The sequence below is a fragment of the Panulirus ornatus genome, chromosome 35 (assembly GCF_036320965.1).
Source record: "Panulirus ornatus isolate Po-2019 chromosome 35, ASM3632096v1, whole genome shotgun sequence".
Lineage (NCBI taxonomy): Eukaryota > Metazoa > Arthropoda > Malacostraca > Decapoda > Palinuridae > Panulirus > Panulirus ornatus.
The window spans coordinates 15,416,906-15,434,998 of record NC_092258.1 but is presented as its reverse complement, the minus strand read 5'-3'; the positions used below and the strand labels follow the sequence as shown (position 1 = coordinate 15,434,998).

At 41.5% G+C, this 18,093-nt stretch overlaps 1 protein-coding gene across 1 annotated transcript in view; it reads left to right on the top strand.

Moving 5' to 3' along the window:
* Positions 1–748: 748 nt before the first annotated feature.
* Positions 749–18,093, top strand: part of LOC139760182 (sulfotransferase 1B1-like) — a 28,322-nt gene continuing 10,977 nt past the window's right edge. Inside the window, exon 1 of the mRNA XM_071683118.1 lies at positions 749–1,025. Coding sequence (XP_071539219.1) covers positions 830–1,025 — 196 coding nt within the window. The 5' untranslated portion in view covers positions 749–829. The remainder of the gene's footprint in view (positions 1,026–18,093) is intronic.

Here is an 18,093-nt window from a genome sequence, read left to right as displayed (position 1 = left end):
TTATGATAATAATATGTTTATAATAATATGACAAATGTTAAGTGGAGAACGTTACTCCATTATGATGATAATAATATATCATTATGATAATATCATTATGATAATAATAATATATCATTATGATAATAATAATATGTCATTATGATAATAATATGTTTATAATAATATGACAAATGTTAAGAGGAGAACGTTACTCCATTATGATAATAATAATAATATATCTTTATGATAATAATATCATTATGATAATAATAGTATATCATTACAATAATAATAATAATATATCATTATGATAATGATAATATTTCATTATGATGATAATATGTTTATAATAATGATAATATGTCATTATGATAATAATATATTATGATGATATGTTTATAATAATAATAATATATCATTATGATAATAATGATATATCATTATGATAAATAATATGTCATTATGATACTAATATGTTTATAATAATGATAATATATTATTATGATAATAATATATCATTATGATAATGATAATATATCATTATGATAATAATAATATGTCATTATGATAATAATATGTTTATGATAATATGACAAATGTTAAGAGGAGAACGTTACTCCATTATGATAATAATAATATATCATTATGATAATATCATTATGATAATAATGATATATCATTATGATAATAATAATATGTCATTATGATAATAATATGTTTATGATAATATGACAAATGTTAAGAGGAGAACGTTACTGTAGTGTTGCAGGCTCCATACTGGGCGCACCTGCAGGCGGCCTGGCAGCGGCGTCATCATCCAAACCTGCTCTTCCTGTTCTATGAGGACATGAAGGAGGACCTTGGTCGTGAGCTGCAGCGCCTCAACACCTTCCTGGGGACAGCACTAACACACCACCAGTTACAACAGGTGGCCAACCACTCGACATTTTCTGGGATGAAGGCCAGGAGCACCACCAACCCCACGGCAGCATTCGTGAAGAATGGCGCGTTTGTTAAGGGAGAATCTGATTTCGTCAGGAAAGGTCAGTGTTTGTTCCAAGATTTCGTCAGGAAAGGTCAGTGTTTGTTCCAAGATTTCGTCAGGAAAGGTCAGTGTTTGTTCCAAGATTTCGTCAGGAAAGGTCAGTGTTTGTTCCAAGATTTCGTCAGGAAAGGTCAGTGTTTGTCCCAAGATTTCGTCAGGAAAGGTCAGTGTTTGTTCCAAGATTTCGTCAGGAAAGGTCAGTGTTTGTTCCAAGGTTTCGTCAGGAAAGGTCAGTGTTTGTTCCAAGATTTCGTCAGGAAAGGTCAGTGTTTGTTCCAAAATTTCGTTAGGAAAGGCCAGTGTTTGTTCCAAGGTTTCGTCAGGAAAGGTCAGTGTTTGTCCCAAGATTTCGTCAGGAAAGGTCAGTGTTTGTTCCAAGATTTCGTCAGGAAAGGTCAGTGTTTGTTCCAAGATTTCGTCAGGAAAGGTCAGTGTTTGTTCCAAGATTTCGTCAGGAAAGGTCAATGTTTGTTCCAAGATTTCGTCAGGAAAGGTCAGTGTTTGTTCCAAGATTTCGTCAGGAAAGGTCAGTGTATGTTCCAAGATTTCGTCAGGAAAGGTCAGTGTATGTTCCAAGATTTCGTCAGGAAAGGTCAGTGTATGTTCCAAGATTTCGTCAGGAAAGGTCAGTGTATGTTCCAAGATTTCGTCAGGAAAGGTCAGTGTTTGTTCCAAGATTTCGTCAGGAAAGGTCAGTGTATGTTCCAAGATTTCGTCAGGAAAGGTCAGTGTTTGTTCCAAGATTTCGTCAGGAAAGGTCAGTGTTTGTTCCAAGATTTCGTCAGGAAAGGTCAGTGTTTGTTCCAAGATTTCGTCAGGAAAGGTCAGTGTATGTTCCAAGATTTCGTCAGGAAAGGTCAGTGTATGTTCCAAGATTTCGTCAGGAAAGGTCAGTGTTTGTTCCAAGATTTCGTCAGGAAAGGTCAATGTTTGTTCCAAGATTTCGTCAGGAAAGGTCAGTGTTTGTTCCAAGATTTCGTCAGGAAAGGTCAGTGTATGTTCCAAGATTTCGTCAGGAAAGGTCAGTGTTTGTTCCAAGATTTCGTCAGGAAAGGTCAGTGTTTGTTCCAAGATTTCGTCAGGAAAGGTCAGTGTTTGTTCCAAGATTTCGTCAGGAAAGGTCAGTGTTTGTTCCAAGATTTCGTCAGGAAAGGTCAGTGTTTGTTCCAAGATTTCGTCAGGAAAGGTCAGTGTTTGTTCCAAGATTTCGTCAGGAAAGGTCAGTGTTTGTTCCAAGATTTCGTCAGGAAAGGTCAGTGTTTGTTCCAAGATTTCGTCAGGAAAGGTCAGTGTTTGTTCCAAGATTTCGTCAGGAAAGGTCAGTGTTTGTTCCAAAATTTCGTCAGGAAAGGTCAGTGTATGTTCCAAGATTTCGTCAGGAAAGGTCAGTGTTTGTTCCAAGATTTCGTCAGGAAAGGTCAGTGTTTGTTCCAAGATTTCGTCAGGAAAGGTCAGTGTTTGTTCCAAGATTTCGTCAGGAAAGGTCAGTGTATGTTCCAAGATTTCGTCAGGAAAGGTCAGTGTTTGTTCCAAGATTTCGTCAGGAAAGGTCAGTGTTTGTTCCAAGATTTCGTCAGGAAAGGTCAGTGTTTGTTCCAAGATTTCGTCAGGAAAGGTCAGTGTTTGTTCCAAGATTTCGTCAGGAAAGGTCAGTGTTTGTTCCAAGATTTCGTCAGGAAAGGTCAGTGTATGTTCCAAGACTTCCTCTGGTGTACAATTTCTCGTAATCCTATATTTTTCTTTGAGGTTTCGTAATGAAAATGAATAATCAGACCAAAGTATTATTGGAAACATTGGTGTTCTGTTTGTGTGCAGCTGTGTTGTATTGAGTCCAGGCCATGACCCACCTGGCTTGTGAGCCTCGCTGTTCACTACTAGTGAAACAAGGGCTAATGGCTAGTGTCTCTATACATACTAGCTGTGATTTCCATTGAAGCTATTGACTAATAGCGGTAGGCTAGTGAGGCTAGCTGCTGGCTTGTTGTGAACTTTCTAGTGACTAGTTCTTCCCAGGATTTAAGGACTTTTATCGTGCCATTACCAATTACCACCACCACTATCACGTTATAACCAATTACCACCACCACTATTACGCTATTACCAATTACAACACCACTATCACTCTATAACTAAATACCACCACCACTATTACGCTATTACCAATTACCTCCACCACTATTACGCTGTTACCAATTACACGACCACTATCACGCAATAACCAATTACCACCACCACTATTACGCTATTACCAATTACCTCCACCACTATTACGCTATTACCAATTACCTCCACCACTATTACGCTGTTATCAATTACCACCACCACTATCACGCTATGACCAATTACACCACGACTATTACGCTATTACCAATTACCTCCACCACTATTACGCTATTACCAATTACACCACCACTATCACACTATTACCAATTACCACCACCACTGTTACGCTTTTACCAATTACACCACCACTATTTCGCTATTATCAATTACCACCACCACTATCACGCTATGACCAATCACACCACAACTATCACGCTATGACCAATTACCACCACCACTATTACGCTATTACCAATTACACCACCACTATCACACTATTACCAATTACCACGACCACTATCACGCTATTACCAATTACCACCATCACAATCACGCTATTACCAATTACCACCACCACTATTACGCTATGACCAATTACACCACCACTATCACGCTATTACCAATTGCCACAAACACTATTACGCTATTACCAATTACACCACCACTATCACGCTATTACCAATTACCACCACCACTATTACGCTATGACCAATTACACCACCACTATCACGCTATTACCAATTACCACAAACACTATTACGCTAATACCAATTACACCACCACTATCACGCGATGACCAATTACCATCACCACTATTACGCTATTAACAGTTACACCACCACTATCAAGCGATTACCAATTACACCACCATTATTACGCTATTACCAAATACACCACTACCATCACGCTATTAACAATTACACCACCACTATCACGCTATTACCAGTTACCTCAACCACTATACGCGTTTACCAGTTACGCCACCACTATCACGCTATTACCAATTACACCACCACTATCACACTATTAACAATTACCTCCACCACTCTTACGCTTTTACCAATTACCATCACCTATATTACGTTATTACCAACTACCACCACCACTATTTCGCTGTTATCAATTACCACCACCGCTATTACGTTATTACCAATTACAACCACCTTTATGATGCTATTAACAATTGCCAACACCACTATTGCGCTATGACCAATTACCATCACCATTATTAAGCTATTACCAGTTACACCACCACTATCACGCTATTATCAATTACACCAACACTATCACGCTATTAACAATTACCTCCACCACTATCACGCTATTACCAATTACACCACCACTATTACGCTATTACCATTTACCACCACCGCTATTAAGCTATTACCAATTACACCACCACTAATCACACTATTAACAATTACTTCCACCACTGTTACGCTATTACCACCACCACTATTACGCCATTACCAGTTACACCACCACTATTAAGCGATTACCAATTACAACACCACTATTACGCTATTACCAATTAGACCACCACTATCACGCTATTACCAATTACACCACCACTATCGCGCTATTACCAGTTACCTCAACCACTATACGTTGTTACCAATTACACCACCACTATTACGCATTTACCAATTACACCACCGCTATCACGCTATTACCAATTACCACAACCACTATCACGCTATTAACAATTACGTCTACCACTATCACGCTATTACCAATTACCATCACCTGTATTACGCTATTACCAATTACCACCACCACTGTTATGCTATTACCAATTACACCACCACTATCACGCTATTACCAATTACACCACCATTATCACACTATCAACAATTACCTCCACCACTATTACGCTTTTACCAATTACCATCACCTATATTACGTTATTACCAACTACCACCACCACTATTTCGCTGTTATCAATTACCACCACCACTATTACGCTATTACCAATTACAACCACCTTTATGATGCTATTAACAATCGCCAACATCACTATTACGCTATGACCAATTACCATCACCATTATTAAGCTATTACCAGTTACTCCACCACTATCACGCTATTACCAATTACACCAACACTATCACGCTATTAACAATCACCACCACCACTATTACGCTATTACCAATTACAGCCACCTTTATGATGCTATTAACAGTCGCCAACATCACTATTACGCTATGACCAATTACCATCACCATTATTAAGCTATTACCAGTTACTCCACTACTATCACGCTATTACTAAATACACCACCACTATTACGCTTTTACCAATTACCATCACCACTATTCCGCTATTACCAATTACCACCACCGCTATTAAGCTATTACCAATTACTGTCACCACTATTCCGCTATTACCAATTACCATCGCCACTATTACGCTATTACCAATTACCACAACACTTATGATGATATTACCAATTACCACCACCACTATTCCGTTATCACCAATTACCACCACCACTAGTAAGTTATTGCCAATTACCACCAGCACTAGTAAGTTATTGCCAATTACCATCACCACTATTACGTTATCGCCAATTACCACCACCATGATGCTATTACCTATTACCACCACTACTATTCCGTTATTACCAATTACCACTACTATTCCATTATTACCAATTAACACCACCACTATTACGCTTTTACCATTACCATCACCACTATTACGCTGTTACCGATTACCACCACTACTATTCCGCTATTACCAATTACACCACCACTATTACGCTTTCACCAATTACCATCACCTCTATTCCGCTATTACCAATTACCACCACAGCTATTAAGTTATTACCAATTACTGTCACCACTATTCTGCTATTACCAATTACCATCGCCACTATTACGCTTTTACCATTTACTACCACCGCTATTAAGCAATTACCAATTATTGTCACCACTATTCCGCTATTACCAATTACCACCACCACTATTACACTATTGTCAACTACCGCCACCACTATAACGCTATTACCACTTACCATCCCCACGATTACGCTGTTAACAATTAAAACCAACACTATTCCGCTATTACCAATTACTGTCACCACTATTCTGCTATTAAAAATTACTTTAACCACTATTTTGCTATTAACAATTACTGTCACCACTATTCCGCTATTACCAATTGCCACTACCGCTATTACGCCATTACCAATTACCATCACCTTTATGATGCTATTAACAACTGCCAACACCACTATTACGCTATGACCAATTACCATCATCACCATATCGCTATTACCAATTACTATCGCCACTAAATGCTTTTGTCAATTACCACCAACACTATCACGCTATTATTGATTACTACCACAACTATAACAGTATTACTAATTACCATCACCACTTTTACGCTATTACCAGTTACCAAGCTATTATGATGCTGTTACCAATTCCCATCACCACTATTACGCTATTACCAAATACTACCATCATTATGATGCTAACACCAATTACCAACACCACTCTTACGCTATTACCAATTACCATCACCACTATTACGCTATTACCAATTACCATCACCATTATTACGTTATTACCAATTGCCATCACCACTATTACGCTATTACCAATTACCATCATCATTATTACGTTATTACCAATTACCATCACCACTATTATGCTATTACCAGTTACCACAACACTTATGATGATATTGCCAATTACCACCACCACTATTCCGTTATAACCAATTACCACCACCACTATTCCGTTATTACCAATTACCACCACCACTAGTAAGTTATTGCCAATTACCACCAGCACTAGTAAGTTATTGGCAATTACCATCACCACTATTACATTATTGCCAATTACCACCACCATGATGCTATTACCTATTACCACCACTACTATTCCGTTATTACCAATTACCACTACTATTCCATTATTACCAATTAACACCACCACCATCAAGTCACTACCAATTACCACCACCACCATTACGCTATTAACAAGTACCATCATCACTGCAGAAGCTGGTGACTGAGTTTGGTAAAGTGTGTGAAAGAAGAAAGTTAAGAGTAAATGTGAATAAGAGCAAGGGTTGAGGGTCAAGTCAATTGGGAGGTAAGTTTGAATGGAGAAAAACTGGAGGAAGTAAAGTGTTTTAGATATCTGGGAGTGGATCTGGCAGCGGATGGAACCATGGAAGCGGAAGTGAATCATAGGGTGGGGGAGGGGGCGAAAATTCTGGGAGCCTTGAAGAATGTTTGGAAGTCGAGAACATTATCTCGGAAAGCAAAAATGGGTATGTTTGAAGGAATAGTGGTTCCAACAATGTTGTATGGTTGCGAGGTGTGGGGTATGGATAGAGTTGTGCGCAGGAGGGTGGATGTGCTGGAAATGAGATGTTTGAGGACAATATGTGGTGTGAGGTGGTTTGATCGAGTAAGTAATGTAAGGGTGAGAGAGATGTGTGGAAATAAAAAGAGTGTGGTTGAGAGAGCAGAAGAGGGTGTTTTGAAATGGTTTGGTCACATGGAGAGAATGAGTGGAGAAAGATTGACCAAGAGGATATATGTGTCAGAGGTGGAGGGAACGAGGAGAAGTGGGAGACCAAATTGGAGGTGGAAAGATGGAGTGAAAAAGATTTTGAGTGATCGGGGCCTGAACATGCAGGAGGGTGAAAGGCGTGCAAGGAATAGAGTGAATTGGAACGATGTGGTATACCGGGGTCGACGTGCTGTCAATGGATTGAACCAGGGCATGTGAAGCGTCTGGGGAAAGTGTGTGGGGCCTGGATGTGGAAAGGGAGCTGTGGTTTCGGTGCATTATTACATGACAGCTAGAGACTAAGTGTGAACGAATGGGGCCTTTGGTGTCTTTCCTAGCGCTACCTCGCACACGTGAGGTGGGAGGGGGTTGTTATTCCATGTGTGGCGAGGTGGCGATGGGAACAAATAAAGGCAGACAATATGAATTATGTACATATGTATATGTCTGTGTGTGTATATATATGTGTACATTGAGATGTATAGGTATGTATATTTGCGTATGTGGACGTGTATGTATATACATGTGTATGTGGGCGGGTTGGGCCATTCTTTCGTCTGTTTCCTTGTGCTACCTCGCTAACGCGGGAGACAGCGACAAAGCAAAATAAATAAATAAAATATCATCACTGGTACGCTATTACCAATTACCATCCTCGTTATTACGCTACTGCCAATTATAATCACCACCATCAACCTATTACCAATTACACCACCACTATTACGCTATTAGCAATTACCACCACCACTATTAAGCTATTACCAGTTACTATCACAACTATTACGCTATCACTAATAACCTATTACGCTATTACCAATTACCACCAACCACTATTAAGCTATTACCAATTACCACCACCATTATCACGTTATGACCAATTACACCACCACTATCACGTTATGACCAATTACACCGCCACTATCACGCTATGACCAATTACACCACCACTATCACGCTATGACCAATTACACCGCCACTATCACGTTATGACCAATTACACCGCCACTATCACGCTATGACCAATTACACCACCACTATTGGCCTCAGGTTTATCACTTCACATTTACCTCAGGCATCTCCAATGATGATCACTTTATTTACTGTGTGCTGGCACCCCTTAACTATTGTGCTGGTAGATGATGCTGATACTGGCACCCCTTAACTATTGTGCTGGTAGATGATGCTGATACTGGCACCCCTTAACTATTGTGCTGGTGGATGATGCTGATACTGGCACCCCTTAACTATTGTGCTGGTGGATGATGCTGATACTGGCACCCCTTAACTATTGTGCTGGTGGATGATGCTGATACTGGCACCCCTTAACTATTGTGCTGGCGGATGATGCTGATACTGGCACCCCTTAACTATTGTGCTGGTGGATGATGCTGATACTGGCACCCCTTAACTATTGTGCTGGTGGATGATGCTGATACTGGCACCCCTTAACTATTGTGCTGGTGGATGATGCTGATACTGGCACCCCTTAACTATTGTGCTGGTGGATGATGCTGATACTGGCACCCCTTAACTATTGTGCTGGTAGATGATGCTGATACTGGCACCCCTTAACTATTGTGCTGGTAGATGATGCTGATACTGGCACCCCTTAACTATTGTGCTGGTGGATGATGCTGATACTGGCACCCCTTAACTATTGTGCTGGTGGATGATGCTGATACTGGCACCCCTTAACTATTGTGCTGGTAGATGATGCTGATACTGGCACCCCTTAACTATTGTGCTGGTGGATGATGCTGATACTGGCACCCCTTAACTATTGTGCTGGTAGATGATGCTGATACTGGCACCCCTTAACTATTGTGCTGGTGGATGATGCTGATACTGGCACCCCTTAACTATTGTGCTGGTAGATGATGCTGATACTGGCACCCCTTAACTATTGTGCTGGTGGATGATGCTGATACTGGCACCCCTTAACTATTGTGCTGGTAGATGATGCTGATACTGGCACCCCTTAACTATTGTGCTGGTAGATGATGCTGATACTGGCACCCCTTAACTATTGTGCTGGTGGATGATGCTGATACTGGCACCCCTTAACTATTGTGCTGGTGGATGATGCTGATACTGGCACCCCTTAACTATTGTGCTGGTGGATGATGCTGATACTGGCACCCCTTAACTATTGTGCTGGTAGATGATGCTGATACTGGCACCCCTTAACTATTGTGCTGGTAGATGATGCTGATACTGGCACCCCTTAACTATTGTGCTGGTGGATGATGCTGATACTGGCACCCCTTAACTATTGTGCTGGTGGATGATGCTGATACTGGCACCCCTTAACTATTGTGCTGGTGGATGATGCTGATACTGGCACCCCTTAACTATTGTGCTGGTGGATGATGCTGATACTGGCACCCCTTAACTATTGTGCTGGTGGATGATGCTGATACTGGCACCCCTTAACTATTGTGCTGGTGGATGATGCTGATACTGGCACCCCTTAACTATTGTGCTGGTGGATGATGCTGATACTGGCACCCCTTAACTATTGTGCTGGTGGATGATGCTGATACTGGCACCCCTTAACTATTGTGCTGGTGGATGATGCTGATACTGGCACCCCTTAACTATTGTGCTGGTGGATGATGCTGATACTGGCACCCCTTAACTATTGTGCTGGTGGATGATGCTGATACTGGCACCCCTTAACTATTGTGCTGGTGGATGATGCTGATACTGGCACCCCTTAACTATTGTGCTGGTGGATGATGCTGATACTGGCACCCCTTAACTATTGTGCTGGTGGATGATGCTGATACTGGCACCCCTTAACTATTGTGCTAGTGGATAATGCTGATAGTGGCACCCCTTAACTATTGTGCTGGTGGATAATGTTGATAGTGGCACCATTTATCTATTATGCTGGTGGATGAAGCTGTAAGTGGTACCCCTTAATCATTGTGCTGGGGGATGATGCTGATAGTGGCACCCCTTATCTATTATGCTCGTGGATGTTGCTGATAGTGGCACCCCTTATCTATTATGCTCGTGGATGATGCTGATAGTGGCACCCCTTAACTATTATGCTCGTGGATGATGCTGATAGTGGCACCCCTTATCTATTATGCTCGTGGATGATGCTGATAGTGGCACCCCTTATCTATTATGCTCGTGGATGATGCTGATAGTGGCATCCCTTATCTATTATGCTCGTGGATGATGCTGATAGTGGCACGCCTTATCTGTTATGTTAGAGGATGATGCTGATGTTGGCACCCCTTCGGTATTATGCTAGTGGATGACGATAGTGGATGATGATGATGATGATGATAGTGACACCCCTTATCTATTGTGCTGGTGGATGATGCTGATAGTGACACCCCTTAACTATTGTGCTGGTGGATGCTGCTGATATTAGTACCCCTTAACTATCATGCTGGTGAATGATTGTCATAGTGACACCCCTTATCTATTGTGCTAGTGGAAGATGCTCATAGTGGCACACCTTATCTATTGTGCTGGTGGATCACGTTGATAGTGTCACCCCTTATCTATCATGCTAGACGATGATGCTGATAATGGCACCCCTTATCTATTGTGCTAGTGGATGATGCTTATAATGACAGCCCCTTGTCTATTATCCCGGTGGATGATGTTGATAGTGGCACCATATATCATTATGCTGGTGGATGATGCTGAAAGTGGTACCAGTTAATTATTTTCCTGGGGAATGATGTTGATAGTGGCGCCCATCATCTGTTATGCTCGTTTCATGATGCTGATAGTGGCAAGCCTCATCTATTATGTTAGTGGATGATGCTAATATTGGCACCCCTTCTTTACTCTGCTAGTGGATGACGCTGAAAGTGTCACCCTTATCTATTATGTTAGAGGATGATGCTGATAGTGGCACCCCTTATCTACTGCGCTGGTGGATGTAGCTGAAAGTGTCACCCCTTAACTATTGCGCCGGAGGATGATGCTGATATTAGGATCCCTTAACTATTGTGCTGGCGGATGACGCTAATACTGGCCCACCTTATATATTGTTGATAGTGGATGATGCTCATAGTGGCACCTCATATCTATTGTGCTTGTGGATGATGCTAATAGCGACACCCCTTGACTATTGTGCTAGTGGATGGTACTTATAGTGGCACCCATTATTTATTGTCCTGGTGGATGATGCTGATAGTGCCTCCTTTTATCTATTAAGCTCGTGGATGATGCTGAGAATGGTATCCCTTAATTATTGAGCTGGTGGATGATGCTGATAGTGATATCCCTTAACCTTTGTGCTGTTGGATGATGATAATAGTGGCACCCATTACCTATTATGTTAGTGGATGATGTTGATAGTGGCACCCCTTCTCTATTATACTATTGGATGATGCTGATAGTGGCACCCCTTATCTATTGTGCAAGTGGATGATGCTGATAGTGGCACCCCTTATCCATTATGCCAGAGGATGATGTTGATAGTGGCACCCCTTATCTATTGTACTTGAGGATAATGCTGATAGTGGCTCCCATTATCTATTATGCAAGTGGATGATGATTATAGTGGCACCCCTTATCCATTGAATTATGCTGAGAGTGGCACGCCTTATCTATCATCCTAGAGGATGATGCTGATGGAGGCCCCCTTATCTATTATGCTAGTGGATGATGCTGATAGCGGCACCCATTATCTAATGAGCTGGTGTATGACGCTGAGTGTGGCACCCTTAACTATTGTGCTGAGTGATGGTGATGATAGTGTCACCCCTAATCTATTGTGCTGGTGGATGATGCTGATAGTGGCACCCCTTGACTATTGTGCTGGTGGATGATGCTAATAGTGGCACCTTTTACCTGTTATGCTAGAGGATGATGCTGATAGTGGTGCCCCTTAACAATTGTCCTGGTGGATGATGTCGATAGTGGAACCCCTTATCTATTATGCTAAGGGATGATGTTGATAGTGGCACCCCTTATCTATTGTGCTAGTGGATGATGTTGATAGTGACATCCCTTATCTATTATCCTAGAGATGATGCTAACAGTGGCACCGCTTATGCTGGACGATAATGCTGATAATGGCACCCCTTATCAATTGTGTTAGTGGATGATGCTGATCGTGGCAGCCCCTTATATACTGTCTTGTCGGATGATGCTGATATTGGCACCCCTTATCTATTACGCTAGTGGATCATTCTCATAGTTGCACCCCTTATCTTTTGTGCTGGTGGATGATGCTGAAAGTGGCATACCTTATCTATTGTGCTAGTGGATGATGCTGATAGTGGTACCCCTTAACCATTGTGCTGGTGGATCATGTTGATAGTGGCATCCCTTATCTATTATCCTAGAGGATGATGTTGATAGTTGCACCTCTTATCTATCTTGCTAGTGAATGAGGCTGATAATGGCACCCCGTATCTATGGTGCTCGTGGAAGATGCTGATATTGGCACCTCTAACAATTATGGTAGTGGATGAAGCTGATATTGGCACACCTTATCTATCATGGTGGTTGATGATGATGACAGTGGCACCCCTTATCTATTGTGCTAGTGGGTGATGCTGATATTGGCACCCCTTAACTATTTTGCTGGTGGATGACGCCGATAGTTGCATCCCTTAACCTTTGTGGATGATGCTGATAGTGGCACCCCTTATCTATTATGCTAGAGGATGATGCTCATAGTGGCACCCCTTATCTATTGTACTGGTGGATGATGTTGATAGTGGCTACCCTTATCTATAGCAATTGTGGATGATGCTGATAGTAGTAACCCTTAATTATTGTGCTAGTGGATGGTACTGATAGTGTCACCCCTTATCTATTGTACTGGTGGATGATGCTGATAGTGCCACCTTTTATCTATTATGCTAGTGGGTGATGCTGAAAATGGTACCCTTAAATATTTTGCTGTTGGATGATGTTGATAGTAGCACCCTTTATCTATTATCTATTGTGCAGATGGATGATGCTGATAGTGGCACCACTTATAGATTATGCTATTGGATGATGATATTAGCACCCCTCATCTATTGTACAGGTGGATGATCCTGATAGTGGCACCCCTTAAATATTGTGCTTATGGATGAAGCTGATAGTGGCAAACCCTATCACTTGTGCTGGTGGATGATGCTAATAGTGGCACCCCTTATCTATTGTACTGGAGGATAATACTGATAGGGGCACCCATTATCTATTATGCTACTCGATGATGCTGATAGTGGCACCCTATATCTGTTGTGCTGGTGGATTACGCTGATAGTGGCACCCCTTATCTATTACCCTGGAGGATGATGATGATAGAGGCCCCCTTATCTATTATGCTAGTGGGTGATGCGGATAGTGGCACCCTTTAACTATTGTGCTGGTGGATGATGCTGATATTGGCACCCCTTAACAATTGTGCTGGTGGATGATGTTAATAGTGGCACCTTATATCTATTATGCTAGTGGATGATGTTGATAGAGGTACCCCTTAAAAATTGTGCTGGTGGATGATGCTGATAGTGGAACCCCTTACCAATTATGCTAGGGGATGATGCTGATGGTGGCACCCCTTATCTATTATGCTAGTAGACGATGCTGATAGTGTCATCTCTTATCTACTGTGCTAGTTGATGATGATAGTGGTACCCCTTAAAAAATGTGCTGATGGATGATGCTGATAGTGGAACCCCTTATCAATTATGCTAGAGGATGATGCTGATAGTGACACCTCTTATCTACTGTGCTGGTTGATGATGCTAATAGTGACATCCATTAACTATTGTGCTGATGGACGACGGTGATAGTGGCACACCTTATGTACTGCGCTGATGGATGATGCTCGTAATGACACCCATTATCCATTGTGCTAGAGTATGATGCTGACAGTGGCACCCCTTATCTATTGTGCGAGAGGATGATACTCATAGTGGAAACCCAAATTAATCATGCTAGGATGATGCTGCTAGTGGCACCCATTATCTAATATAGTAGTGGATGATGCTGATAGTGGCACCCCTTATTTATTGTGCTGGTGGATAATGCTGATAAAAGCACCTTTTCACTATTGTGCTGTTAGATGATGTTCATAAATATTGTGCTAGTGGATGATTCTGATAGTGGCACCCCTTAACTATTGTGTTGGTGGATGATGCTGATAGTGGCACCCCTTAACTAATGAGCTGGTGGATGACGCTGATTATGGCACTCCTTAACTATTGTGCTGGGGGATGATGATGATTCTGGCACCCTTATCTATAATGTTGGTGGATGATGATGATACTGGCACCCTTATCTATAATGTTAGTGGATGATGCTGATAGTGGAACCCCTTATCTATTGTGCTGGTGGGTGACGCTGATAGTGGTATCCCTCAACCTTTGCGCTGGTGGATGATGCTGATAATGGCACCCTTATCTAGTATGTTAGTAAGTGATGCTGATAGTGGCACATCTTATCTATAATGCTATTGGATGATGTTGATAGTAGAACCCCTTATCTATTGCGCTGCTGGATGATGCTGATAGTGGCACCCATCATCTATTATGCTAAGGACTGATGCTGATAGTGGCACCCCTTATCTATTGTGCTAGTGGATGATGCTGATATTGGCACCCCTTACCTATTGATGCTAGTTGATCATTCTCATAGTGGCACCCCTTACCTATTGTGCTAGTGGATGATGCTGATAGTCGCAAATCCATTGTGCTAGTGGATGATGCTGATAGTGGCACCCCTTAACTATTGTGTTGGTGGATCATGTTGGTAGTGGCATCCCATATCTATTATCCTAGAGGATGATGCTGATAGTGGCACACCTTATCTACTCTTCTGGTGGATGATGCTGATATTGGCACACCTTATCTATCATGCTAGTGGATCATTCTCATAGTGGCACACCTTATCTATTGTGCTATTGGATGATGCTGACAGTGGCTGCCCCTTATCTACTGTTCTGGTGGATGATGCTGATATTGACACTCCTTATCTATTATGCTAGTGGGTCATTCTCATAGTGGCACACCTTATCTATTATGCTGGTGAATGATGCTGATAGTGGCACCCCTTATCTATTATGCTAGTGGATGATGCTGATAGTGGCACCCCTTAACTATTGTGTTGGTGGATCATGTTGGTAGTGGCATCCCATATCTATTATCCTGGAGGATGACGCTGATAGTGGCACCCCGTATCTATTGTGCAAATGGATGATGCTGATAGTGCCACCCCTTAAGTATTGTGCTGGTGGATCATGTTGATAGTGGCATCCCTTCTCTATTATCCTGGAGGATGATGCTGATAGTGGCACCTCTTATCTACTGTTCTGGTGGATGATGCTGATACTGGCACCCCTTATCTATTATCCTAGTGGATCATTCTCATAGTGGCACACCTTATCTATTGTGCTAGTGGATGATGCTGATAGTGGCACCCCTTAACTATTGTGCGTGCTGGTGGATCATGTTGGTAGTGGCATCCCATATCTCTTATCCTAGAGGATGATGCTGATAGTGGCACACCTTATCTACTCTTCTGGTGGATGATGCTGATATTGGCACACCTTATCTATCATGCTAGTGGATCATTCTCATAGTGGCACACCTTATCTATTGTGCTATTGGATGATGCTGACAGTGGCTGCCCCTTATCTACTGTTCTGGTGGATGATGCTGATATTGACACTCCTTATCTATTATGCTAGTGGGTCATTCTCATAGTGGCACACCTTATCTATTATGCTGGTGAATGATGCTGATAGTGGCACCCCTTATCTATTATGCTAGTGGATGTTGCTGATAGTGGCACCCCTTAACTATTGTGCTGCTGGATAATACTGATACTGGCACCCATTATCTATTATGGTTAAGGTTGATGTTGGGAGTGGCACCCCTTCTCTATTATGCTAGAGGATGATGCTAATAGTTCCACCCCCTCATCTGTTGTGCTAGTGGATGATGCTGATAGTGGCACCCCTCACTATTGTGCTGATGGATGATGCTGATATTGGCACCCTTTAACTATTGTGTTAGTGGATGATGCTGATAGTGTTATCCGTTAACCTTTGTGCTGGTGGTTGATGATGAAATTGGCACCCCTTATCTATTATGCTAGTGGATGATGCTGATACTGGCACCCTTACCTATTATGCTAGTGGGTAATGCTGATAGTGGCACCCCTTATCTATTACGCTAGTGGATGATGTTGATAGTGGCACCCCTTACCTATTGTGCTAGCGATGATGCTGATAGAGGCACCCATTAACTATTGTGCTTGCAGAATGTTGCTGATAGTAGTACCCCTTATCCTTTATGATATTGGATAATGCTGATAGTGCGACCCCTTATCTATTAGGCTTGAGGATGATCCTTATAGTGGCACCCCTTAACTATTGTGCTGTCGGATGATGCTGATAGTGGCACTCCTTATCTTTTATGCTAGTGGATGATACTTATCGTGGCACCCCTTATCTCTTATGCTCGAAGATGATGCTGATAGTGGCACCCATTATCTTTTATGCTAGATGATTATGCTGATAGTGGAACCCCTTATCTATTATCCTAGAGGATGATGCTGATAGTCGCACCCCTTATCTATTATGCTAGTGGATGATGCTGATAGTCGCACCCCTTATCCGTTATGCTAGTGGATGATGCTGATAGTTGTACCCTTATCTATTATGCTAGTGGATGATGCTGATAATGGCACCCTTATCTATTGTGCTAGTGGATGATGCTGATAGTAGCACCTCTTATCTATTAAGCTAGTGGATGATGCTGATAGTGGCACCCTTATCTATTATGCTAGTGGATGATGCTGATAGTGGCACTCTTATGTATTATGCTACTGGATGATGCTGATAGTGGCACCTCTTATGTATTAAGCTAGTGGATGATGCTGATAGTGGCACCGTTATCTATGCTACTGGATGATGCTGATAGTGGCACCTCTTATCTATTAAGCTAGTGGATGATGCTGATAGTGGCACCCATTATCTATTATGCATGAGGATGAGGCTGATAGTGGCACCCCTTAACTATTGTGCTGTCGGATGATGCTGATGATAATTATACTTATAAGTAATGATAATTGTACTTATAAGTAATGCTAACTGCTCTTATAAGTATTGATAACTTCACTTATAAGTAATGATAACTGCACTTATAAGTGATGATAAAAAAGCATTTATAGATAATGATAATTGAATTCATAAGTAATGATAACTACATTTCTAAGTAATGATAACTGCACTTATAAGTGATGATAAAAAAGCATTTATAGATAATGATGATTGAATTCATAAGTAATGATAACTTCATTTCTAGGTAATGATAACTTCACTTATAAGTAATGATACCTGCGCTTGTAAGTAATGATAAGTGCACTTATCAGTACTCATAACTGCATTTATACAGGTAACAATATCTTTCACACCAGCTTGCAACTCTGACTTACAGAGTTTAATATTTCCTCACG